General features: G+C 36.8%; 1 protein-coding gene across 4 annotated transcripts; it reads right to left on the reverse strand.

Annotated features, from left to right (window-relative positions):
• Positions 1-762: 762 nt before the first annotated feature.
• Positions 763-26552, reverse strand: acsbg1 (acyl-CoA synthetase bubblegum family member 1). 4 transcript variants are annotated; one of them, XM_001344868.8, is made up of 13 exons: positions 26483-26552; positions 25842-26113; positions 25592-25680; positions 24724-24844; positions 24568-24648; positions 24329-24478; positions 17236-17412; positions 4592-4770; positions 4257-4490; positions 3942-4159; positions 2169-2308; positions 1843-2089; positions 763-1703 (listed from the first exon to the last, which is right to left on the reverse strand). In XM_001344868.8, exons 1-13 carry the CDS (start codon positions 26520-26522, stop codon positions 1627-1629), a joined length of 2025 nt encoding a protein of 674 aa, XP_001344904.2. In that variant the 5' UTR covers positions 26523-26552; the 3' UTR covers positions 763-1626. The 4 variants fall into 4 exon arrangements, with proteins under 4 accessions (XP_001344904.2, XP_009296341.1, XP_068073640.1 ...); XM_009298066.5 differs by lacking the exon at positions 25842-26113; XM_068217539.2 differs by lacking the exon at positions 1843-2089.

The raw sequence follows: 26552 nt of genomic DNA on the forward strand, positions 1-26552 counted from the left end.
TGAGTGAAGCCTGCGCAGAGAGGCGCGTACTCCGCAGCACCTCGGTTACTTAGGAACGCAAGCCATAAACAGGGAAGTGCTTTCAGCCTCCGATAATGTTCTTATTGATCATGTATTTTAACTGAAATATAGTCAGTCAAACCTGAGCATTCATTTAGTTGTTTAGCGTAAAAGAGGTAAGCGTAAGTGAAAGGTAAACGCCGTCAGGTGCAGCAGACAAGCGCCAAAAATCACAGTCAGGAAGCGCCTGGCCAGAAGCGCTTATTAAATAAAAGTCCCCGTCCACGGAGGCGGGCCGCTGCGCTTCTTTTCCTGTGTCACGAAAGTGTCAACTGCATTTAAATGACATAAGCATAAAGCTTCATTTTTGCAGTACTTTTGAGCTCAAATTATAATAAAAATATATTAACCTTCAGAATGATGCGGGACACAAAATTCATCCATGTGGGCTCACTGATCTAAAATTTCTTTGCGGCCCCCCTAGCGCCATCTGGCGGCCCCACAGGGGGCCGCGGACCCCAATTTGAAAACCCCTGAGTTATAGTACAGTGAACCATTTACATTGTGTCTAATTACTTTTAGAGAGTCATGAAATTGGAGGTCAATCAAGTCCCACATGAAATTATCTATGTTGACGAGACTGGCTTCAACTTGGTGAAAAGGCGTCGCCGTACGAGAAACATAATAGGCCATAGGGCCATCATTACCATGCCGGGCCAGAGAAGAAGTCGGGCAAATGCAGAAGACCAGGCAGTATAGAAAATTATTTAGTTTTTTATTATACGTAATTGCGTTTCTTTTTCTGTTTGTGTATCTTGCAGTGATGTCCTTTTCCAAATAAAGACTGTACTGCAGCAATTCTGTGTCTGTATTTTTTTACATCAACTGTAAATTTAACAAAGCAATTTTTTTCTTTATTTTTGTATTGAACTTTTGCAGTAAAATAAAGAAAATGCCTGCCTTTACTAAACCCAACAAAATGAAAATGTAGAGAGTCTTGAAATAAAAGGGCAAAGCTGACACAAACTAATGCAGTTTCTGTAAATTTAACTGATGATAGTGTTTTTATTGTCAGTGTTTTCTGATTGACTGAATGTTTCTGTTGGAAGAGAACATGTGTTTGTGTTTTGAACAATTATGTCATTTTGAAACGTTTGTAGTGTTTTGTTAGACAGTGTAGTGTGTTCGTTTATTATTGTATTTTGAAAAGTAGTTTAGAGGTTTAGTTTACAATGTGGGATTTTGAGCATAAAATTAACTGTTTTGTCAATTGTGTGTTTTAGGTGTGTTGGTGCGTTAAGAGTTTAGCAAACTTGTTAAATGTATTGAAAAAAACTGTCATAGCCATTGTAAAAAACTGTAAACACAAAATGGTTTGCTGGGTTTTGAATCTTTCTAATTATCTAATTTTTATTTCTTTTCATTAAAACAACAGATTGTAAATAAGCAAGTTTAAAGGATTAATGTCCTGAAAATTAATCATTATTTAATGAATATCCTTATGACCTTTTTTGTGGTAGACATTTTGTATTGGGACCTCTGAGCAACCTTTTTAAACTGGTGCAAAAGTGTTGCTATTTGATTTGATATAAAAAGCAACTGAGATGCATCCATTCTGGGGGACTTCTATTCTCTGTAAAAATTTTCTATTTCATTGTGATACATCTGCAAAACCACTGGCCGGCGTAGCTTCATTGTAGGACCTGAAAAGAAATTTAGTTTTTGTCATCTCTTGTAATTCAAAATTGCTGAGATCTATGAGAAAAAAAATTAATACTTTTTTAATCTCCCTGTTTAAAAAAAGGTCAAATTGGGTCAATGCTTAAGTGTTGCACCACCCACCTAGTTCTCCTCCAGCAACTGAGAAATCTTTATCTAATATGGTCCATTTTTGTATACGCTGAGCATTTGAGGTTGCTTTGGAATTGACCTGTCCAATACCATCTTCAATGGACTTGTAAACTAACTTGTCTTTTCCTCCAGTGATATCTGACAATTTTGTTGATTGGCTACCAATCCGCTGACAGAATTCTACAGCCTCCAAGCTAAGAATGTCAGTGGGCTCAGTGGTCTCTGGATTGACTGTACACTAAGAAAGGAAGGGAAAAAAATTGACCTAAGTGGTTTTGGAAGTGTTAAAGCAAGAACTTTTTTAAAGCATAATATACCTTTAGTGTTAGCAGCATGGACAAAAATTTCCTTTCGTCACCAATTAGCATGGCGTTGCTAATGATTGACAACTCCTGTTTCACAGCATCCTCAATGGGTAGTGGTGGAATATTTTCTCCTCCGGCAGTAATAATGAGTTCTGAATGTAAAGACATTTCATGGTCATTGAAAGGTACTCTTTTACAGTTTTTTACAATTGCTATGACTCTTTTTTCAATACATTTAACAAGTTTCCTAAACTCTTAACACGGTTAGCACAACATCCGTCTCCGTGGGCTATACAATTTACACATTTCTTGTTGCTTTGACACAAAATGCATCCAGTTAACACAAATTTAAAATGCTTGAACTTCTTTTACACACAAACTCTACCAAAACCAAAACAATGTAATTTTACCGTCCAATTTACCAATGCTTTCACACAGTATGTCAGAACAGATAACATCATGTTCTAAACAGAACCTATACAGGCTAAAGCCAAAGTAAACAGCTGTACATATTGTCAATTGAAACACAAATATATTCCCTGTATATATATATATATATATATATATATATATATATATATATATATATATATATATATATATATATATATATATATATTTATTTATATGACCGCTCCCATCTCCCGTATGTACATGATTCCCATCTAGAAAGCACACTCATGTGTTGAGATTTTTCAAATCACATGATCATACTGCATGTTCTAAAAAAGGACTCATGAGGTTTTTGAAAGGAACAATGAGCACATTGCAGAACTCTGTCACCAATACGTCCAGATAAAGTTATGCAATACAGTTATTACTTTATGCACAGTGTGTTTTGCAGTAAATGACTCTATAAACCTGGCATTCATTAGTACATACATTAGCTGTAGTACAGTGAACCATTTACACTGTGTCTAATTACTTTTAGAGAGTCATGAAGTTGGAGGTCAATCAAGTCCCACATAAAATTATCTATGTTGACGAGACTGGCTTCAACTTGGTGAAAAGGCATCGCCGTAGGAGAAACATAATAGGCCAAAGGGCCATCGTTACCATGCCGGGCTAGAGAAGAAGTCGGGCAAATGCAGAAGACCAGGCAGAATAGAAAATTACTTTGTTTTTTTTTATTATAATTGCGATGGTTTTTCTGTTTGTATATCTTGCAGTGATGTCCTTTTGCAAATAAAGTCTGTACTGCAGCAATTCTGTGTCTGTATTTTTTTACATCAACTGTAAATTTTATAAAGCAATTTATTACTTCATTTTTGTATTGAATTTTTGCAGTAAAAGAAAGAAAATGCCTGCATTTACTAAACCAACAAAATTAAAATGTAAAGAGTCTTAAAATATAAGGACAGAGCTGACACATAAACTAATGCAGTTTCTGTAATTTTAGCTGATGCTAGTGTTTTTATTGTCAGTGTTTTCTGATTGACTGAATGTTTCTGTTGAAAGAGAACATGTTTTAGTGTTTTGAACCATTATGTCATTTTGGAACATGTTTGTAGTGTTTTGTTAGACATAGTGTAGTGTGTTAGTTTATTTTTGTATTTTGAAAAGACGTTTAGAAGTTTAGTTTACAATGTGTGATTTTGAGCAGGAAATTAACTGTTTTGCCAATTGTGTGTTTTAGGTGTGTTGCTGCGTTAGGAGTTTAGCAAACCTGTTAAATGTATTGAAAAAACTGTCATAGCCATTGTAAAAAACTGTAAGCTGACTTGAATCAAATTAAGCAATCAGCTAGCAATAGAAGTGGGTAGTATGTTAAATGGCATACTTTACCTTTTATTCTTCCATTAATGTAAATAAATCCATCTTCATCTACCTTTCCCAGGTCTCCAGAGCGGAGCCATCCATCTTCATCCAAAGCCTCCTTTGTTTTATCCTCCAGGTTAAGAAAACCCATGAAGACATTGCGGCCCCAGAAACATACTTCACCAGATCCATCAGCATTTATGTTTATTAGTTTGTACTGGCAGCCTGGAACCACTTTACCACAGCTAGAAGGTTTAAGGAATTGTTACAAAGTGATCCTGTAGAATATTGACTTTTCAAATTGAAAGTGATCAACCTGTAAGTTGAGGTAATAGGTCTTGCCTTAGAAACTGGTAAGCTTCTGGTCCAGACATAAAATGGGGTCCTGAGGTTTCACTCATTCCATAGGCTTCATAAAGCCGAATGTTAAGGCCAAGAAAAAATTGAAGGGTTTCCCTTCCAATAGGTGCTGCACCTGAAAAGAACTTCACACAACTGGAGAAACCAAGCTCGGCACGAAGCTTCTGCAAAATTAATTTTTCAGCAAGAGTAAAGAGAAAAGACTTCTCTTCATCCCTGATATAAAGACAAATAAAATAAAATTTAATTACAATAAATGTCCATAAATCCTGAATGCAGCATATAAAAAACAAAATGCTGTAAAACAACGGACATACTTTTTAAGCCTTTGATTAGCATCCAAGCTAACTGACATGGCCCAGGTTACCATTTTCCTTTTCATATATCCACACCTTGAAATGCCTTCTTTGATCTTTTCCATAATTTTCTCCCAAACACGGGGAACACCCATGTGGGCTGTGGGAGTCACCTCTCGTAGTGAGTCCACCAAAGTCCCCTAAAATTTACCATAAAATTTCATGTCAACATCAGATGAATGTATTTATATCCTTTGCAATATTTTATATTTGTAACTTCAGATAAACCATCAATACTGCCAACCATCACTAAGTAAAAAATTTGCCCAAGCAATACATTTTAACAAAATAAAGTTTGTAACCCTTCATAATGTGTGTTATGGTTGCTTAAACCAGTGACTGTCAATTTCAGTACTTACAAGTCACCTCTTTGCATATTTTGCATGTCTCTTTTATTCAAAACACCCAATTAATATAACCAAAGGTTCATGCAGAAATGTTCCAGTTGAGAGAGTCTCTAAAAAAAGTGTTAATTGCTTTCTACTTTCAGAGAAAATCATTATATATCTTGAGTAGGTTAATTCACAGATTTGCCCAATGCCACTGCGTGCAGCATCTACATACACAGATGACACTCATCCAATGTAACAACATATCTCAGTATAAATAATTGCATGTTAAAAATACATACTAAGTTTGACACGCAGTGCTTAAACTAGGTATTACATTCCTGGGTCAAAACCAATGCAAGAGCAGGTTGCCAGATTGAGTCTGACGATTGAGCCTAAAAGCTGATTTTAATTGTGTTCTAAATAATAGCTATGTCACGCAATAGAGAGAATATTTTCCATATTAAAAGGAGTTTTGTGCTAACTAACACCTCAAATTAATATATTAGAAATGGCTTCTACTATCTATCTTGCAGCTGAACAACAGGAAAACTGACAATGATCACCTCAGGTTAACCTCATGTGCTTTATTCAATGTTAAATGCTAATATTATGAGTTTGAATGCCATTTTACATGACATTTATTGCCATACTACTGAAAGCAGCAGCAGATAGTTTACCTCAGATCTTGAAAGTAAAATAAACTGTTTGAAATTGAACTTTAGAACTGTGACTCAAAACCAACACATAGGGCTCTATTTTGCCAATCCATGGGCAAAGTCCAAAGCACAGAGCGCAAATGCATTAAGGGCATGTCAGAATCCACTTTTGCTATTATAAGGATGGTAAAAATCCACTTTGCGCCATGGCGCATGGTCTTACAGGGTTGAGCTTATTCTCTTAATGAGTTATTGGTGTGCTTTGAGAATAAACCAATCAGAGTCTAATCTCCTATTGCCTTTAAGAGCCAGTCGCTCCGTGCCATAGTGCATTTGCTACTTACATGGCAGACTTTGTAAGTGGAAAAACTGAAAACTTCACTAGAGAGAAAACAGTTAAACAGTCCATCTAAAGCGCGAGAATGAGGGATGAGCCTCCTCATTGTTTACTTTCGCTTTCACTTTCGTGGATAGGCAAACGTGTTGTACGCACAGATATCCATAAGCCTATACATAATTAATTACGTTTGTTAAGCGCAAAGATTTGTTTCAAAACTGTTTCTATATTTAGTTATAATTTCCAGCAAACTAATAAATTAACAATAATAACGAAGTGTGTTCAAAAAACAGTTATATCCAAATACACATGATGTACCCCATATGGTCTAAAACCTGACAGGTGGATAAATCAAAGCTAGTTTTTAATAAAACAAATATAAATATGGATATAATAAATAATACTGCTAATAATGATAACATAATACAAGCAAATTGTAAATAAACTGAAAAAGCCCCCGAGATAAAATCATGAAAATTTTTAGATTTATATAGGCTAGAAAATAATAATTTTTGCAATATTTTAATCCTTTAATTCTTCTTCATTTGTAAAGATATTTGCGTATTGCTGTGCATCATGTGTAAGCGAGGCGCACAACTAACGCACTCTGCGCTGGACAATAGACCAGCTTTGATCTAATTTATTGAACAGACTATTTTAGTTCTTCAAAAAAGCATTGCATGAGCAATGCGCCTCAACACGGCTCTGTTTTTAGACCAGATTGCCCATGGGCGCACGTATGAGCGCAAATGCATTTGCTATTTAAACAGTGTGGTGCAAAAATGTCAAAACGACTCTTACGCCAAATTGAAACAAGCAAACAACAATTGCGTTGTGCCTTGCGCTCATAGTCCATAGTGATTCAGCATATTGTTAAAGAGGTTAAATGTGTACTAATTAGATTATAAACCTTACCATTGTGCAAATGAGTGCATATTCTCTGCTTCTGAATGGCTGTATTTCAATTTTTGTCATGTTTCGTCTGGTGCAAACAGCACAATTGCTTATCACTGCAAATCTCGCCACATAGCTTGTTGTTAGGACACGGAGTTACAATGTAACCTGCTCACCTAATGTTTACGTTCATAATACGTTTATATTATTTGCTAATTAACAACCTTATGTTATGTCTTATTTCGGAGTCTGCTACTGTCCACCAGGGGTCGCATTTGGGTTTTGGGTGCATGCTTTGACAGCCTGTCTATAAGAATAAGAGAAAATATGCAGTTTTCCACCAAGGCAACCCGGGGTGCTGAAATATAATTAGCTAAACTGGCATTGGGTGGGTTAAAAGAACCAAAACCGGCATGAAAAACACATTTGCATGTATATAGCAGAGTACAATGCCATTTGAATAAGATAAAAATGCTTAGCCTGGTTTCTCCTAAAGTTGGTTCTTCATTTTTGTCAATTGGTGGTGTAACATAACTGGTAACATATATATTGTAACATATATGTAGGAGGTAAACATTCCGTTCAACATTCCATGAAAACGGTCTGGTTTCAATTTCCAGGGCAATTTAGATCACTCGGTGACAAAGTCTGGCCTAAAAAAATACCTGCTGACAAGTAACGAGTTTGGGACGCTTCACAGAACGGTCCTAAACTACTCTCTGCCGACTTCAAAGGAACATGGCAGATAAGATAAGAGGAAAAACCCATCTAGCAGCCCTCTCCTCACAGAAGAAAAAGACATTCCTCTCCAATGTATTTTTTATTTAAACAAAGACATTTAGAACTCAAATCTCTTGTTTAATTACACTTAACTTTTGTAATGTGTACCATTTCTCATAGTTTATACAAATTCGTACTTTTAGGCCCTTTTTAGTTTAAATAAGGTAAGGATGTGAAAAATTATGTTGATGTACTCTTAAACCCCCCCATGTTTGGTAACGATGGGTTTCTGCTGACATTTTACAACACATGATGCAGAAAGCAAGATCATAACTCGCATTGCTTCCCTTCTTTAATCCCCTGCATTAAATGCCTCTCCGCATGCTTTGGGCAGACACTCAAATTTGCATACGAGCAGCCTCGAGACAAAGGAAGTTTCGCGCTCAAACTTTGTCCTGAAATCATTGGTCGAGAATGCTGAACGGGTTGTCACGTGACCCGCAGGTATAACCAGACTGATCCCCAAACATCTGGGCAGAGTAGTCCGGACAAAGAACTCGAAAAAGGTGGTCCCTTTAGGGGCCAGTGGCTTTTCTAAGCCGCATGGACTTTTCCCGCCACGCTTTTCTTATTTTTATGGCAAAGTAAACTCAGTTTAAAGTTTGCGAACGTGTTCGTCCGAACTGTATTACAAACTCAACCCATCAAGAAGGACATCAAAGGAGTTTCATTAGGAAGAGACCCACATAAAGAGAGAGACCTCCAGACATGTAAGTCCAGGTATTTTTAGTTATGCGAATAAGCTGTGCCCCTTTTATCAAAAAGGGGTTTTTATAATCTTGGTGATCCTTAATGGTGAATTTATTTTTTAAAATTTTTTTTTTAAATTTTACCTGAAATCTCAATTTCCTCGCTTTACTATTTCTCTTTGTTGTTACACGTTCTATAGACCCAATATCTCCACGTGGTTTAACTTTGTTCTATGTTAATTTATGTTTGTGCGTTTGTTCGTTATATGTCCGACTAGTCAATAAATTCCTTTATAATCAAATGAATTGTATTGTTTGCCTCACGAGAAATATCACTGAAATACAGATTCCCCTGCCTAGCTATTATAAGTTGTTTAAAACTTATGAATGATTATTCTACTTCACAAGAAGTAGCAATTAAATTCCCTTTTTCTAAATAAATAGATCATTACCGTGGCCGCTCGGAAGAGCGGCGGCTCTAGTTATGTTTGTTTGGTCAAGTTAACAATAAATTGATCCAGAATATTAATGGTTAATAATAATTCGTTATTGTTGATAATTAATATTCATAGTCTGAGAGTCCGCTCAGTCGAGCGGGCAGGATCAGACACGATCATATGTTTGTTTGACCAGATTGACTGAAGCTTAAGCCAGAATATTAATAATTAAGAATAAACCGTTATTGTTGATTATTAATATCTATAAAATGAGCCAGTTTCTGTTACAGTGGAGTTTCTATTTTGGTTTCTCTATTTTCTTTCATATATGTTAAGCTGCTTTGACACTGTAAAAAGCACTTTAGAAATAAAGATGACAAGACTTTATTTCACAAATATATTCTCATTGGAGATAAATAAATTCATTCTGCGCAGTGTTGATTTTTTCATTTAAAACCCTACATTTCAACATGCTCTACATGTTAACAAAATGTCATCAGATTATAAACAGCTATTAAAAGGGGAACCTCCCTACTCCCATTTTTGCAACCCAAACACATTCCAAAACCTCCAGATTAAAAAAAATATATTACAACTCAAAACTCACTCCAAAGGGTATATAATGTTTTTTTGCAACCTATATGTTTTGCAATCTATATATATATATTCCCTATAACAAAAGTAGTTAAAATATTATATGCATGTACAAATAGACCCCTTTCGGATGTTATATAATATAGAAATGCGCAGATTAAAAATGATGTGTGTTTAGAGTGTCATGGTTAGAATCGTTACGCTTCTCCTGCTGTTTTACAACAAATGATTCAGAATGCATGAAAAAACCTTATACGGCTTATACGGCTTGTATTAAAGTCCGTCCGACTTTGCAGGGTGGACTCTCATTATGTATATAAGTGGCCCAGAGACAAAGGAAATCTCCTGCTCAAACATTGCCCTGAAACCATGCCCGGATTGGCCAATCGGGAGGACCGGGAGAGTTCCCGGTGGGCCGGTCTGTTTTATGGCCGCGAGGGCCAGTGTTGTTTAGCTATTTGGACTCTCAGCAGCCGCACTTTTTTTTCATTTATTTATTTTTTTTGACCATTGCCTCACTCTCTTTATTCATTTATTTTATTGTCTCGCAGCCCCATGAGCAAAATGCAGCCTGCAGGGTGATGATGTAACTATCATTCCGGCCACACAAACGTAGCAGTCCCATTGTGGTCCAGTGATCAGCATGTTGCGTTACGATGTCTTCGATCAGTGTTCGATCCTCATTTAAGTAATTCTTTTTTTTTTCATTTTTATTGTTAAGACATATAAAACTGTAAGGTTGTTGAACATTTGAAGTTCTAAAGCAGCTGTTTTCTTGAAAAAGACATGATAGTGTAATTAGAAACTGAATTGGAAATGACCTTATTTTATTATAGTCAATCATGAACTGAGGTGGGCCGGTCTAATGTTGAAACTCCATGGCTTAAAAGGAGTCCAAATCCAGCCCTGCCTGAAACGATTCGTCAGTCAGTAGAGAATGGGTGTGACTTGACCCATAGTTAAAACCCATCTACGTTCCAAAATTGGAGCATGAAACTCTTCGGCAGAACATCTCCAGAGAAAAACACTTTCTGTCCTCATTTGCTTTCGTTTCTGACAATTAAGCTCTTGACAATTGTTTAATTTCGCACCTCATGGGACCATACAACTTAGGCCGCAAAGTTGAGCAGGAGGCAAGAATTGCTAAAAGATCTTCAACTTTAAGAAAAACATGCACAACATGAGAGAGTAAATGCGAGCATTTTTCTTCAAATGCATTTTAAAGCTGTGCCCCTTTTTTTAGGTGTTTCTATGATCATTAGTGAGTCTGGTGAGGCTGATCTAAATGAAAATATGAACATATTAGTGCTGTCAAAATTAGTGTGTTAAAGCATTGCAATTAATTTGAAATAATTAACGTGTTAAAAAATAACGCAATTAACGCAGTTGCAGGTTTTTTTTTTTACTTCCTGTTGTGGTGGATGTGTGTTCAACATGCAAGAAATATGGATCCAAGACCAAGGAAACACTTTTTCAAGGCAAGTTTCGGTATAAAACAATAAGACGCATCACCAGGCTCTCCAGAGTTTTATGCAATTTCAGGTGTTTCATTTTTAACTTTCGACTTCTGTTTAATGTAATTTGATACCGCATGGCGAACGAAAAAAAAAAATCTGCATTTCGTGACCCAGTGGTCCTTTAAAGTAATCCAATCGCTGCTTACACGAGAGACTTTTGATAAGAGTATTATCTTAATAATATTAAAATCGGAGTATTGGTGTCTTATGTAAATGTACTCAGAAAGTCTCTGGTGAAGTCGCGAGCTGTCAAAGACAGCGCATTACTCTGCCTTGCAGCATGAGCCCTCCAAGTTTATCGTGTTTCCTCATTAAAGCAATGAAAGCGTATGTGCGTTGTGTCAGAATCCTTGTGAAATACAGCCATACTTTAGAACGCTTAGTTTAGTAAATTTCATCATGCGTGTTGAATCTGAAGGGAGTCACTCCAGCGCGTTGTGTGTGTGTGTCTGTGTGTGTGTCTGTGTCAGGCCCGTTGAAGGGTGTCAGGGGTTGAGTGAGATTTCCAACATGAAAATAAATGTTTTCTTTGATTGGTATTGATTGTTTTGAAATTCAAATGGCATTAACATGCCTGTGTTTTTATTTCTGTAATAAATATGGCTGTTAAGTCAGGATCTTGATGGTTTATTATGGGTATGTTGTTTACATGAAGAAATAAGTGTTACAAGTTAAACAAAAATTCTAAAAAACTTATTATATTTTGAATTTAAATAGTTTTTGTCTTGGGTTACATTAATTTTACATTTGAATAGCCAAAATTACAAGTTTCAGTATTTTAAATGCGATTAATCACAATTAATTAAAAAAAAAGGTGCAGTTAATTCGTAAATTTTTTTCAATCGATTGACAGCACTAATATATATATATATATATATATATATATATATATATATATATATATATATATATATATATATATATATATATATATCTCAGAGGTCGCGTTAGACTTTCTCATTGTCCGTTATTTTGACAGAGAGGGTTGTAAAAATTCCGTCATAACCTGTTATTGACCGTCATATTTTCTAATCGATTTTCTCATTTATAATTTAATAATGAACTTGCACGACGAGCATATTGGCTAAATTATTCATTTATTTATTTGACAAACTAACAAAAACTCCTATCTGCCTTAATTCATATCTTCCTCCCGCGTCAACCTGAACTGGGTGCTTGCCTGTGCGTAATCAAACGCAACAAGGAAGACTGATGCTGCAGAGGCAGTTGTCATTAAATTCTGTGTCTTTGCCTTGGAAAGTCGACTTCTCCTGATGGTTTAATTTTGTTCTGGAGGCTGAAGCTGCGTTCTGCTGCCACACTGGAGACCGGAATTACTAGAGCCACTTCAGCTAGTGAAGAGCGGGAGGGGTAGGTGTGTTGTGCGTGTACTGAAAGGCGCGGAGCAGGTATAGAGACGGTTGTGTGTTGTGTTCGGTACGCATTAGGACTGTTCCCAAATCTGAAGAGCGGGATGATTTCGGGGGGGATTCCGGGAGTTTTCCAGGAGTTAGAATGATATACGATACGAGAGATGGGTGGGAGATGGGTCTGAAATACGGGAGACTACCGGGAAAAACGGGAGTGTTGGCAGGTTTGTCTGTTTTTGCATCTATGCAGCGATTATGTAAGATGGCTAAATCTCTCCAGAAAATCAGACCCTAATAACTTTTATGGATTTTCATGAGGCAAGACCTTAAGAATTGCTATGCAATGCTACAATTGACTTTCTGATCTGAGAAGTGATAAGGAAACCAGCTGTTCAACTGTTCTATTCAAGTCATCCTGATTAAATATTTCTGACTGTATGTCTTTGACAAGATCAGTGAAGAATGCAAGAATGCACCCTTCTCCTTTCACCCCAAGCCCCCCTTCTTGACCTTTAAGCAACTTTAAGACCTTTAAGCGATGTTGGTCATTAATGAACGTACAATTTAGAATATCGGACCCCAGAAAATATCAAAACTCTAAATTAAATCATAAATGATGAATGTGATCCGTTTTTACAATTAGAAATACAATCTAAATTTTAGGATTATTTAAATTGGAGTCAGATTAAATTCGGAGCTAAAAACGAATATTAATAAATTCTAAAATTCTTTTCAGAAGCACTAGAAAAGGCTTACATGCATTAAACCTTCGACCATGATATTAGTTTCGTAATTGGGTTAATAGATGGACTCCTACAGTTACAAGAGGAGACAAAACAAGAACAATCGGCATCAGCTGGACAGGAGTGGGAATTACAGTTAGCAACAAATTACAATAGATCCCCCTCAGCATAATTCATCCAACTGATCGATCACCTTCAAATTTTTCCGTCACTGCTAAAAAAAAAAAAAATCTGTCAATGATGGAAAATATTCGGTTAACGCGACCTCTGACATAGATATATATATATATATATATATATATATATATATATATATATATATATATATATATATATATATATATATATGAGCAATATCACATTCGTAGCAGTGCGATATGGCTGTAACGTGGAGACTGACACGGAGGGATTCATTTTGCAGTATTTATTAGACACAGTTCAAACACAAACATCCAACACGCACTAAAGTGCGAACTCACATCAACAGTATTCAATAAAGATCGTGGGGCTGGTGGCTGACAGACACAGAGTGGTTTACCAGGCATAGATCAGTGGCAGGCGGCGTGGTTCAGAGTCTGTATAACAAGCGTGGGTCGTAGGCAGGCAGCGTGGGTTAGAGTCCGTATAACAAGCGTGGGTCAAGCGCAGGCAGAAGGCAACTCAGAGTCAGAAACAGTCCGGGGTAATGCACAGAAGATCAGGCAAGGAATAACGCTCAGAAATGTTGGCCGTGGCTGAACAAGACATTGCAATGAACTAGTGTTAGAGTGTGGCTTATATAGGGAGCGTGGGTCGTTAACGGGATTCAGTTCAGGTGTGTGCACAATCAGTCTAAGTGGATGTGATGTAATGCTTAGAAGTCAGGGGATGGCGGCCTCTGCTGGCCAGCGAGGGGAATGACTGGGACCGAGTCGGTGACAATGGCTGTATATCGGCACTGGTGGGAGGCGTGCGTTGTCTTAGTGCCCCCACCAGTGCCGATATACAGCCATATCGCACTGCTACGAGTGTGATATTGCGTTTATACAACGGTTTGAGGGCATAATTGTGTATATAAAAACAAAATCAAACATGGAGAGTCTCAAAAACCTTTTTGTAAGAGGAACTACTTTCTTCCGGATTCAAATCATAATCTGACAGTTAAACAGTTGAGTGTACATCTTTTAAAATTTGGATCTGTAGTGTCTGCTTTTTGCTGGCTGTAGGTCGGAGTAATAGAGTAATAATAATAATAATAATAATATAATGATAATAATAATAATAATAATATATAATAATAATAGAGTAATAGAGGCTGTCGGAGTTCTGATATTGCAGAATATCGCACGGCTATCAGCCAATCAGATTTGAGAACCAGACAGAACTGTTGAATAAATATAAATATATATATATTAAGGGTGAAGCCGAACCCGAATACGGTATTCGGAAAGGCACGAATAGCGTGTTTTTACGAATACTTATTTCGAACAAATACTTGAAAAATTATTTGTATTCGGGAGCAAGAAAAACATTATATCAAAAAGCAGCGTTTCCTCATGAGACCACAGTGCATGTCCGCGTGAGTGAGTGAGTGAGTGAGTGAGAGAGAGAGAGAGAGAGAAAGAGAGAGATGGAGAGACGCTCAGTCAGTAGTCGGAGGGCGGGGCGGAGATAAAATGTGTCAGGCACAAGCTTCTCCACAGATACAGACAGAGAAGGCTTAGCTGAGCGAAAAAAATACTTCACTGCATCAGTATTTTTGTTAAATAGATTTTTGTACCTTAATTGGGTTCCAGATGCAGTTTATAAACTTAGGAGTTTGATCGGGATTTTCCATTACGCTGCATTTTTGAAGTTTGCAATCGGGTGCTCTCTGTTTACGCAACTTTAGCTCTGTTAGCACAGTAATTTAGACAATAGACTGTTGACAGAGTAATGTTAACGTTCGTTTATAAAGGTTAAAATGATGCTTTTGCAGTTGTGTCGAATAGTATGCACTTATGGGAGTTATATGGTACGTCTACATTACTGTCTTTTGCAGACAGCAAGATATATGCTATAGGCTAGTTAACCTTAGCATAGCTTCCCGTCACTTTTTATTAACTTGAAACTCCTCAAATACATTTGGGCACCCGAATAGAAAAAGAGTGAGACTGCATCTGAGCCATTTCTTGGTCCTCCACCAGTCAAAAAAAAAACCTTCATGTTCTTTCTGGAAGAATTTTACAGTCAGTGGAGCTGCAGATAAAACGAACTGATACTGTATAATGTGTGCAAAAGTGAAATCAGCAGAGGCAGAGATATTAAACATCTGTCAACATCTTCTATGCATAATCATTCATTTCTTTTCGGCTAAGTCCCTTTATCAATCTGGGGTTGCCACAGTGGAATGAACCAACAATTTATCCAGCATATGATTTACGCAGTGGCTGCCCTTCCAGCTGCTACCCAGCACTGGGAAACATCCATACACTCTCTTTCACACACATAAAGTAGGGACAATTTAGCTTACGCAATTCACCTGTATTGCATCAGTTTGGACTGTGGGGGAAACCGGAGCACCCGGAGGAAACCCACACCAACATGGGGAGAACCCAGTCAGGGCTCGAACCAGCAACCTTCTTGCTGTGAGGCGACAGTGCTACTCACTGTGCCACCGCGCAACCTTCTATGTAATGTATTATCACATGCACTAAAAGCATCCTCTCCTGATACTGTCTGTGAACCCCCCACAAGCATCAATCCCCTCAATCAGCACAGCTATGTTCTGCTAAATCCTCCACAATCACCAAACCATCAACACAGCCACATTCTGCCCCAGCAAGTCAGTTTCAAACATAAAAACAAACAAACTTTGTGTGTTTTGTGGCTGGCAGATGACAATAGCAGGGCTGTATCTTTTAGTATTATATAGAATACTTTTGTTCTGCCAGATCTCCCAGGCAGGGTTTTATTTAGATTTATTTAGTTAATTTTAGTTTTTGGAATTCTGTCCATTGGAAAAAAGTTTTTTTGAAGTATTATTTGTTTTTATTCTGTCTATTCAGTGTCCTTCCACAAGAACGGTGGTGGTGGGGTTTATAATATTCACAATGGTATTTTATTAGTTGTTGGTTTAACCATGGATGAGATAATGGCTTCTATGTTATTTTCTTTTCAATGACATTTCTTGTCACATGTTCAAAAACAACAACCAATATTGCATGTCTATAATTTATATAATGGGTATAATAAAACAATGCTTTCACTATAATGTAAATTAGAAGTGTATTAGAAAAAATATATATTTTTGCGCCATTTTGAATTTTACTCGAATACAAATACAAATACTTTTCCCCCCTCAACAAATACAAATACAAATACCGGCTGCTCCACACATCCCTAATATATATGCTTGATTGTCTTTACGATCACTTTAAACGTAAAAGATCTTGCTACCAGCTTATTTAAGTTTGATCAAACTTTTAAAACTATTCATCTACTTCACAAGAAGTATAATTAATTCCCTTTCTAAATAAATAAACTAAAGACAAGCAGGCGAAGTCATTGTTATATTTATATTGTTAAATTAACTATAATTTAATTATTAATATTCATAATTAATAATAACTTGTTAAAGTTAATCAATAATCCATAATTCAGAAATTTAGCTAATTTTGCTACAGTATTAACAATGGAATGACACCAGGATAATCCACTAAACTACAGAAACGTGTTTAATAGTTTATGCACAATGCTTTATTGGTGATGGCAGCTTAAATATGCCTCTTATACAGAGCGTATCATGCTTTGCTCAGGTGTGATTTCTTTTTTTTTTTTTCAAAGTTTCACAAACTTTTACTGAAACCATTGGAGAGTTTTCTTTAGCTGTGTTTTGCACCCTTGTCCTGCTAAAAAGTCCACTCTGGTTTCATCATTCTGGTAATGTAGATGCTGGACTAAAGCAGCTGACATTTACAATTACGAAATGGGTTGCTGAATAACTCCCAAGAGATTTCAGCTGCAGTCTGGACTTTAGCTGCCTGTCTACAGCTCTCTTTCTTCCTGTGCTTATACTTTTTTCCCTGTGTCATTTAATTTTATTTTATTTTATAATTTAATTTGTAAACTAATTAATATTGTTTTCTTTGCATATATGGATTTCTTTGGGTGTCACCAACATCTGGTGAAAATTCCACCTCAATAGCACCTTTAGAAATGGTGATGTATTGAATATACATGAATATTGAATATTCCCCCACTGTAGCTATACAAATATCCCGTTCTTCAATATTTACCTTTAGAGCATCTGGCTGGGCAAAGGAAATTTGCTCCCCCCACTTTATCCCTGTCCAAAGATCGTAGATCTGGGCAGCAATGTGGCTAAGAGGTAGGTAACTGACCAGAGACTCTTGTCTGATTTCAGCTGGCTGCATATCTCCAGCTCTGCTTGCATGGTGGGCTGTCCATGTAATCTGTAAGAGTCCAGAATTCAAAATTGGTAAAATCTATACATCATTGGTTCTCTTTAAAGCTGCTTTGAATAGTCATCCTTGTATACAGCCTTATCAGTCAAATACATAACCTTTAAATCAACAAAACACCTCTCTTTGATGTATTCTTTGATTGATTCTGAGTCGTTGAAAAGACCCATTCTTTGTATGAGGCAAAAGAAATTTTAAAAGGCTGAGTGATGATGTACTTTTTTGAACACTCTAAAACGGCAGTGTTGCTCACACAAACATATGCTGTCCATATGCATGCTATGTTGTCAGAGAAAAAGTTTTTTTTTTCAAATTATTTTTCTCAGGCATGTATATTGCTTACAATAAAAAGCTTTAGTGACACTGTATCAGTTTCTTAATTTGTCTAAGTTAGTTGATTTCATCTGAGACACTACTGTACTATATTTATAGTACACAGCACTGTAAACTGAGATACATTTACAAAATATACACTATTAAACACATAATACATTTAGATATAAATAACACATGATGATATTAGTAATATGCAAATTTAAGCATCACATCATCTAGTGATATTTAGTGATTTTTTGAGCAGAGCTTAGCTACTTTCAAACAGATTCTGATTATTATTATTATATATATTTTTACAGTGTTTTCTATTTGCTGCAAACTGACATAATGGAACAGTGTTTAGAACATTGAGACATTGCAAAACATGGTGGCTCTTCTCCTCTAGTGTGTGACCCCCTCTAAGACTTAAAAATGTATCTGCAAGCAATCGTACAGGTGTGGATGCATCGATATCAGCTCTGCTTCTAGGTCCTACTGTTTATTCATGTTGCTAACTTGATTGTGTTGTTTTTTTATGTTTTGCTACCCTGTCTGACTTACACAAATAAGAGATACAAATAACTTTTATCTCAAAGAAAGCAGAATTCCAGAACACACTTTTAATCCTGATGGACCAATGGTAAATGTCAGGGTTCTGCCACTCTGTTCTTGTAAATTCTTGTTTTGGTGGCAGAGCTCTGACACTACCCATGTCTGTTTCTGTCTCTGTGTGCGCGCGCGCCGTCGTGGGTGTACGCAGGGTGTGCGCGCTGCCGCTTGGTGGCCGCGCGCGCTCTGCGTCCCTCAGACGAGCGCGCTCTTATACTAGTGTTTGTTTGTTCTGTCAGCATCGCGCTGCTTTATTCTCGGCGCCTCCGTCTAGTTGGTTTCGGTTTTGGTTGGCGCTGAGATGAAGCATGTGCGTTGCTTAAGTGTGAGCGCACGGTAAGGTGTTTAACTATCGTGCGCTCGTGTCTTGTGTCTTTTGTCAAAGCACGTGGCTCAGTGTTTACATTGTGGTTATTTTGTCGTGTGCTTCAGTGTTGTGCTTGTCTTGTCATGAACATGCGGTTAATGAGTTCTCTCATTGGCCGCATGTTCTTGTCCTGTGTTATGTGAGCGCATGGCTTGTGTCGTCTCTCTGTGTCATGCGCTCTCCCGTCTATTGTCTAGTCCCACCCTCCTTGTTTACTCATTATTAGTTTGTCGTGTTCACCTGTGTGTCAATTTACTTTTTGCTTTATAATCCCCCTCATGTTTTCAGTCCTTTGCCAGTTCGTCGTCGATAGTTTCCTGTCTTGTTGTGTCCAGCCCTGTCTTGTCCTGCCAGTCCAGTCAAGTTTGCTTGTTCGTTTATTTGTTTTATTAGTTTTCCCCCTCGGGGTTGTTTGTTTTGCCTTTTTGTTTTTATTTTATTGTTAATAACCCATTATTTGCTGCACCTGAGTCCTCGCTCCTTTTTCCCCTCACCGACCGTGACAGTAACTCAATGGTAATAAGGAGCCAAGATGAACGGCCCAAAAAGTTTGCTTTGGTGAGCTGTTTTAAACTGTCAAAAAAAAAAAAAAACATTATTTTAGCCATATTTTATGCGACATTTTTAGTTTGTTGTTTGATTTAATTTGAAGTATATTTGAGGTTTATTTGAAGCCTTAGCCATTCCTGATTATGCTCTTTTTGTAATATACAGATGACTCAACCACTACAGAAACACACAGTTTGATATGCAATATGTCCTTGCTGAACAAAACAACCCAGTTTGCTTATAAAGTTTTGATATCTGATTATTGTAATATACAGATGCAGATGATTACAATGACACTGTAAAAATCTGATTCTGTTACTAATAATATAAAAATGGCTAATAATTTAATAAAGTTATTATTTACATATTTAGATGTTTACTGCAAAATTTCTTAAAGTCTTATTAATTGTCATTCATTATTTTTCTATATACACAGAGTTTTTTAAAATACATATTACAGCAAAATTCAGAGTAGTTTCAGGTCTTACAGGATAAATTTAAATTCACTTAGCAACTTAATGTAATATAAAATAAACTGAAAAAAAAATCAAATAAAATGTCTAATATAATCTTTATAATCAAGTCAGGCTGTCAAATGTTTAAAAATAAACGTAATTAATCACACTTTTTTGTAATTAATCATGAATAATCATAAAATGTAATTGACGTAATTAATCATGATTAATCACGAAACACCCTATTTATTACAGAAATAAAAACACAGCCATGGAAGTGCCATTTGAATTTCAAAACAATCAGTGCCAATAACAAACAAAAATGAATTCCATGTTGGATTCTAAGTGGACTACAAACACACACACAAACACACACACACACAAATCCTTGTTGATGGCTAATAAAAAGCAACTAAATGTAGTAACTAGATTGGACCTCTGTTCTTACCAACAGCACCACTGGCTTCAAGCTAGCTGCCTAAATCCTCCCTCCTAACTCCTTTTCAGGGGAGGTTTTTCTTTCTGTTTGCCTTGCTGTATCAAATTCCAGTAAAATATCCTGAATGAAAATATGCTGAATGGGAGAAAACTACTGAACTGCAGTTAAAGGGCATCGCTGCCCTGTTTAAAGATATCGATGTGTGTGAACAAGTGTAATTTGGTGACTATTTGTCTTTTGAATATCTGCGTATAGCACTAAAGGGTGCTCCACGCAACTTACTGATCATTATTTACAGACCTCCAAAATATTCTCCATCTTTTATTGATGATTTTACAGAGCTGTTATAAATAGTAACATCTGAATTTGACTATTTTAGTATTGTTGGGGATTTTAATATTCACATTGATATTCCAGAAATCAATGCTGTAAAAGAACTGATGAGTGTTTTTAACACTTATGATCTGACTCAGCATGTTCAAGGACCCACACACAATCGTGGACACACTTTTGATCTACTTATAACTGAGGGTTTACACATTTCAGCGACTGTTGTTAAGGATGTGGCACTATCTGATCATTTCTGTATTTTCTTTGATATATTGATCACTCCAGCTTTTAAAGGCAGATCTGTATCTGTCAGAAAGAGATGCATAAATGAGAACACCAGTGAGCAGTTTATGAAGGCCATATCGCTAGCACCAAATATATCTACAGACTGATACTCTCCTGGATTTTTTTAACTCTAAAGTTAAGATTGTCATAAATGACATTGCTCCTGTTAAACTCAGGAAGAGAACTGGCAAAGAGAGAGCCCCTTGGAGAAACTCGAGAGCAGTCCAAATGATGAAAAGACAATGCAGAAAAGCTGGGCGAATGTGGAGAAAGACGAAACTAGTAGTCCATTATAATATCTATAAAGACAGTCTTCATGCTTTTAATTTGGAACTCTCACTGCAAACCATAACGTAAATAATGCTCGTACACTCTTTGCAACGATAATTCACTCTTTGTAACGAGATTCACAACCTTCCCCCAAAGCCCCCCCCCCCCCATTCAGATTCCCAGTGAGCTACTCTCTGAAAGCAAATGTAATGAGTTTGCTCATTTCTTTACTGACAAGATCAATATTATTAGAAAGACAATCAGCTTATCCAATCAGCCAAGTTGTATCAACGTCAGACAAGCTCAACCACAACTTAAGAAATCAGACATTATGTCGGATTTCATGGCAATTAATGGTAAAATCTTAGAAGAGATTGTGCAAATTTTGAAAACATCAACCTGCAGTCTTGACACGCTCCCCACATCATTCTTCAAAACAGTGTTTACCTGTTTACAAATAGATCTTCTAAAAGTGGTAAATGCTTCACTTCTCTCAGGGATTTTTCCAAAATCACTTAAAACTGCAGTTGTTAAACTTCTCTTGAAGAAGAGCAACCTGGATAACACCCTATTGAGCAATTTCAGACCAATCTCAAATCTCGCTTTCATTGGCGAAATCTTTTAAAAAGTTGTTTTCAACCAGGTTAACAAGTTTTTAAACTTAAAGGGGTGTTTAGACAATTTTCAATCTGGTTTCAGAGCACATCACAGTACAAAGAGCGCCATTATAAAGATATTCAATGATATACGCCTAAATACAGATTCAGGCAAACTAACAGTGCTGGTATTGCTCGAGCTCAGTGCCGCATTTGACACTGTCGATCACAGCATACTTCTGGATAGGCTGGAAAACTGGGTTGGGCTATCTGGGACGGTCCTCAAATGGTTCAGATCTTACTTTGGAGGGAGAGGTTACCATGTCAGTATAGGTGACTTTAGGTTGAGGTGGACACCCATGACATGTGGATTTCCACAAGGCTCGATTCTGGCACCTCTCCTGTTCAACCTTTTTATGCTCCCTCTACGCCAAATAATCAGAAGGAACCAAATCTCCAACCACAGCTATGCTGATGACACTCAGATCTACTTAGCCGTACTGCCTAATGACTACAGCCCCATTGACACCCTCTGCCAATGCATTGATGAAATTAACAGTTGGATGTGCCAAAACTTTCTTCAGTTAAACAAAGAGAAAACTGAAGTGATTGCGTTTGGGAACAAAGATGAGGTTTTCAAGGTGAATGTGCACCTTGGCACTAAGGGTCAAATGACAAAAAATAAGGTCAAGAATCTTGGTGTGACTCTGGAGTCAGATCTGAGTTTCAATAGTCATGTCAAAGCAGTAAGTAAATCAGCATACTATCATCTCAGAAAAACTGCAAAAATCAGATGCTTTGTTTCCAGTGAAGACTTAGAGAAACTTGTCCATGCTTTTATCGGCAGTAGGGTGGATTACTGTAACGGCCTTCTCACTGGCCTTCCCAAAAAGACAGTCAGACAATTACAGCTTATCCAGAACGCTGCGGCCAGGATTCTGACTAGATCCAGGAAATCAGAGCACTCAGAGTCTCTACACCTGCTCCCAGTTACATTCAGAATATAGTTTAAAGTATTACAACTGGTCTATAAATCACTAAATGGCCTATGACCAAAATACATTACAGATATGCTGACTGAATACAAACCTAACAGATCCCTCAGATCTTTAGGATCATATAAACTAGAAGTTCCAAGAGTTTAGTCAAAGCAGGGTGAATCAGCTTTCAGCAACTATGCCACTCGCTGCTGGAATCAGCTTCCAGAAATGATCAGATGTGCTCCAACATTGGGCACATTCAAATCAAGACTGAAAACACATCTGTTTAGCTAAGCCTTTACTGAATGAGCACTGTGCTGCGTCCGAAAGATCGCACAATTATGTTTTTCTTTTCTTTTTCATTATCTTAAAACATAATTTAACACATTTTTATCTGTTTTATCTATTTTTATTCTTATTTTATTATTTGTTTTTATTGTTTGTTTTCTTTTTCTTACACTTGTCTCTTTTATTCTTGTTTATGTAAAGCACTTTGAATAGCCACTGTGCATGAATTGTGCTATATAAATAAACTTGCCTTGCCTAAAGTCTAAAGAATAAAAATGAAACACCCGAAATTGCATGAAACTCTGGAGGAAACGCAGGATAGCCTGGTAATGCGACATTATTTGTTTTACACTGAAACTTCTAAAAGCACGTCCTTGGTCTTATCCAAATTTCTTTGCACGTTAAACACACGCAGGGCTGGAGCAAGCTGAACTGGAGCTCTAGTCAAACGCCAATCACACCGCCCTCATCCCGAAAGTGACCGGTTCGCAGATAAAAGTAAGGACTGTAAGGGAGGAGGTGGGTCGCCTCTATGCACGTGCTGCCCCTAAACACACATCGTCCATAACAGAAAAAAAAAAAAACTGCAACTGCGTTATTTTTTTTAACGCGTCAAATATTTCAAATTAATCACGTGTGTTCACGTGCTAATTTTGACAGCCCCAGTCGGTCATTTTGTGGACTGGAGAACTTGCGGCAGCTATCCTGTGCATTGGTGGACTGATGGCAACCATCTTGTGAGCAGCAAGCCCCGTCTTGCTGTCCTTTGCTGCTGCATCCATGTGTAGCCAAGTCTACTATCATGTAAGGGTCTGGGACAACAGAAGTGAGGGAAGATTCACATGCAGTTAATTAAGTTCAATTCAGTTCAGGGTGCGGTATGAAAGCTCTAATCTGTTAACATGGACGCCAAAAAACGCGCTGCTCACGCACTGCTTGCACTTGCGGTTTGAAACAGGCATTAGAGTTTCATTGCCCAGAACGAATGCAGGACCTTACATTTATGGTGGATGTTACAGAGCACATCCTGAAGTTGGCAGCCTCTCAGGATGTGACGCCTGATATTGATGCGCTGGCAAAAACTAAAACATGCCAGGTATCAGAAGTCAAATAAACTATGCAACCCCACTTAAAAGTGCTGCATGCGGCTGTTCTGTGAATCACTGAAATGTGAGTTTTCTTTCTATGAATTTTCTAATAAACTGTCCTCAGGCCCCTGCTTTTTAGTTGATCATATTGTGAGTCGTATATATATATATATATATATATATATATATATATATATATATATATATATATATATATATATATATATATAGGTTTAGGATCTTTGTAATTCTGCTATTTAAAAAAAAATATATTGATTACCACTTATCTACAAGAATTACATGTTAACAAGACAGTTAAATTTCATTACAACTTACATTGTCATGGCTCAACATCACTCCTTTTGGCGATCCAGTTGTCCCAGAGGTGTAAATAAGCACACAGCACTGATTGGCTCTCTGTTTACTGATGACTTCATCTAGTTCATGATCAGAGACTTCTAGTCCTAGTTCCATGAACTCTTCCCACTGTCCAAATGGTCAAGGCAATAAGTCAAACAAACTTAACTTTGTCCTACATTGTAACTTAGACAGACCTTTGCACATCAGACACTCACAGAATAAAGATTTGCCAGCTTCTCCTTTAATGATCCAGAATACTGAACTATGGCTTTCAAATGTGGCAGCTTATCCTTTACCTAAAATATAACTAGGGGTATAAATAAGTTGTTCATTATGTTGTGATCCTGATAATAAATTAAACAACATGTTACCTGCATAATTTTATCCAGTTGTTTTTGATTTTCCACAACAATAACATTGGCTCTTGAGTCATTAGCAACGTGGAGGCAAGCATCTGGTGAGTTTGTGGTATAGATACCCGCCATTATACCCCTAACACACAAACAAGATACAGATATAAAGACAATGTTTCTAACAGCAGTATTCACTTATCACTTTATTATGTTCACAATAGGATGTGTTTGATGGTACAAGAGATTGAACAATGTATAAATGTTTTTTTTTCCTTGTAACTGTTAACCCTGGAATCACCTGAAATCATGTCGGTATGATTTATGAGAAGTTGAAATAACTGAGGCAATGACAAATATTGCTCGGTTTAATCCAGAATGCACAGTACAGTACATGTTCATTAATCTGACAACATATGTCCTCTGTATGTGCACAATATACAAAATACAAAAGATGCACAGCAAATTTAATACTTTTATTCATTCATTCATTCATTTTTCTTTGACTTAGTCACTAATTTATCAGAGGTCACTACAGCAGAATGAACTGGTAACTATTCTGGCATATGTTTTATGCAGCGGATGTCCTTCCGCACACCATGGCCAATTTAGTTTATTCAATTCACCTAAAGCACATGTCTTTGGACTGTGGAGGAAACAAGAGCAAGTAATATCAGTTTCACTGCACAAAATCTAGCTGTATCTAGATGTAATTATACACTCATGAATCTATTTAGAGTTTATATTTTGACATTTTAGCCTTTGAGTTCATGAAAGTGATTGGCTGTACAACACTGGTTTATCAACAACAAAACTTGACCATGTAATGTTTATAATGTAAAGTATACAGTGTATTCATATTTAAAAAAAAACTATAATTATTTCTTACCCTGCAAATACAGTTCCAACAGCAGCAATAAACCATTCAGCTGAGTTAAAACCCAAAATAGCTACACCGTGGAACTGCTCCAGACCAAGCTAGAAAAACATGTGAAAGCACATCAAAAATGTGTGAAAACAACCATACAATACCATACGACATACATAGCATTCACATAAATTATGGGACTGTGGGCTGTGCAAATACATTTTGTAACATTGATGTTTGATAATAAGAACATTTCAGAAATTTAGATCACCTTTAGAAAGCCTTTGGCAGCCATTCGACAAAGGTGATAATATTCTAGAAAGGTAGCTTTTTCCCATTTATTTCCTCTTTTGCTTGCCAAAGCTGTCAGATTTCCATACTTCTGAACTGAGTTATAAAACATCTGATGCACAGTGATGGGCTGTTCTGGACAGTGTTCATCCATTCTCAACTGAACTGATCCACTGGCCTCTGTAGTCCATAGGGATTGGGCTGGGGCCAATTTTGCACATGCCAGAACCTCCTCAATGACATTTTTTTCTACTGCATTGAATATTAGATATAAGCAATTAAACAACGTAAAAATTCAATGTTCTATCATCATTTGCTCATGTTCCACTTGTTGGATACCTGTCTTTGATAATGGTAACCACTGCCTCTAAGGTTACCATAAACCTTAACCTTAACCTTACCATTACCTTACCTTATCTGTAACCACAAATTTAAACTTTTCTTCTTTTGGGTTAAACTGAAGACAAAAACTCATAAGTTATAAATGTATGAAGGGTAAGCAAATGGTGACAGAATTTTTTTAGGTAAGCAATCCTAACAACAATAGGACTGGAAAGTCAGAACACGATTATAATATCTAAACTTAAATACAATAAGCAAAATAATAGTTACTCTACTTACACAATCCATCCCCAACAATCTGGCCCAAAAGGTCTGTCATAGCTGAGCAGTCTGAGTTTAAACACAATGT

This window comes from Danio rerio, chromosome 25 (assembly GCF_049306965.1).
Source record: "Danio rerio strain Tuebingen ecotype United States chromosome 25, GRCz12tu, whole genome shotgun sequence".
Lineage (NCBI taxonomy): Eukaryota > Metazoa > Chordata > Actinopteri > Cypriniformes > Danionidae > Danio > Danio rerio.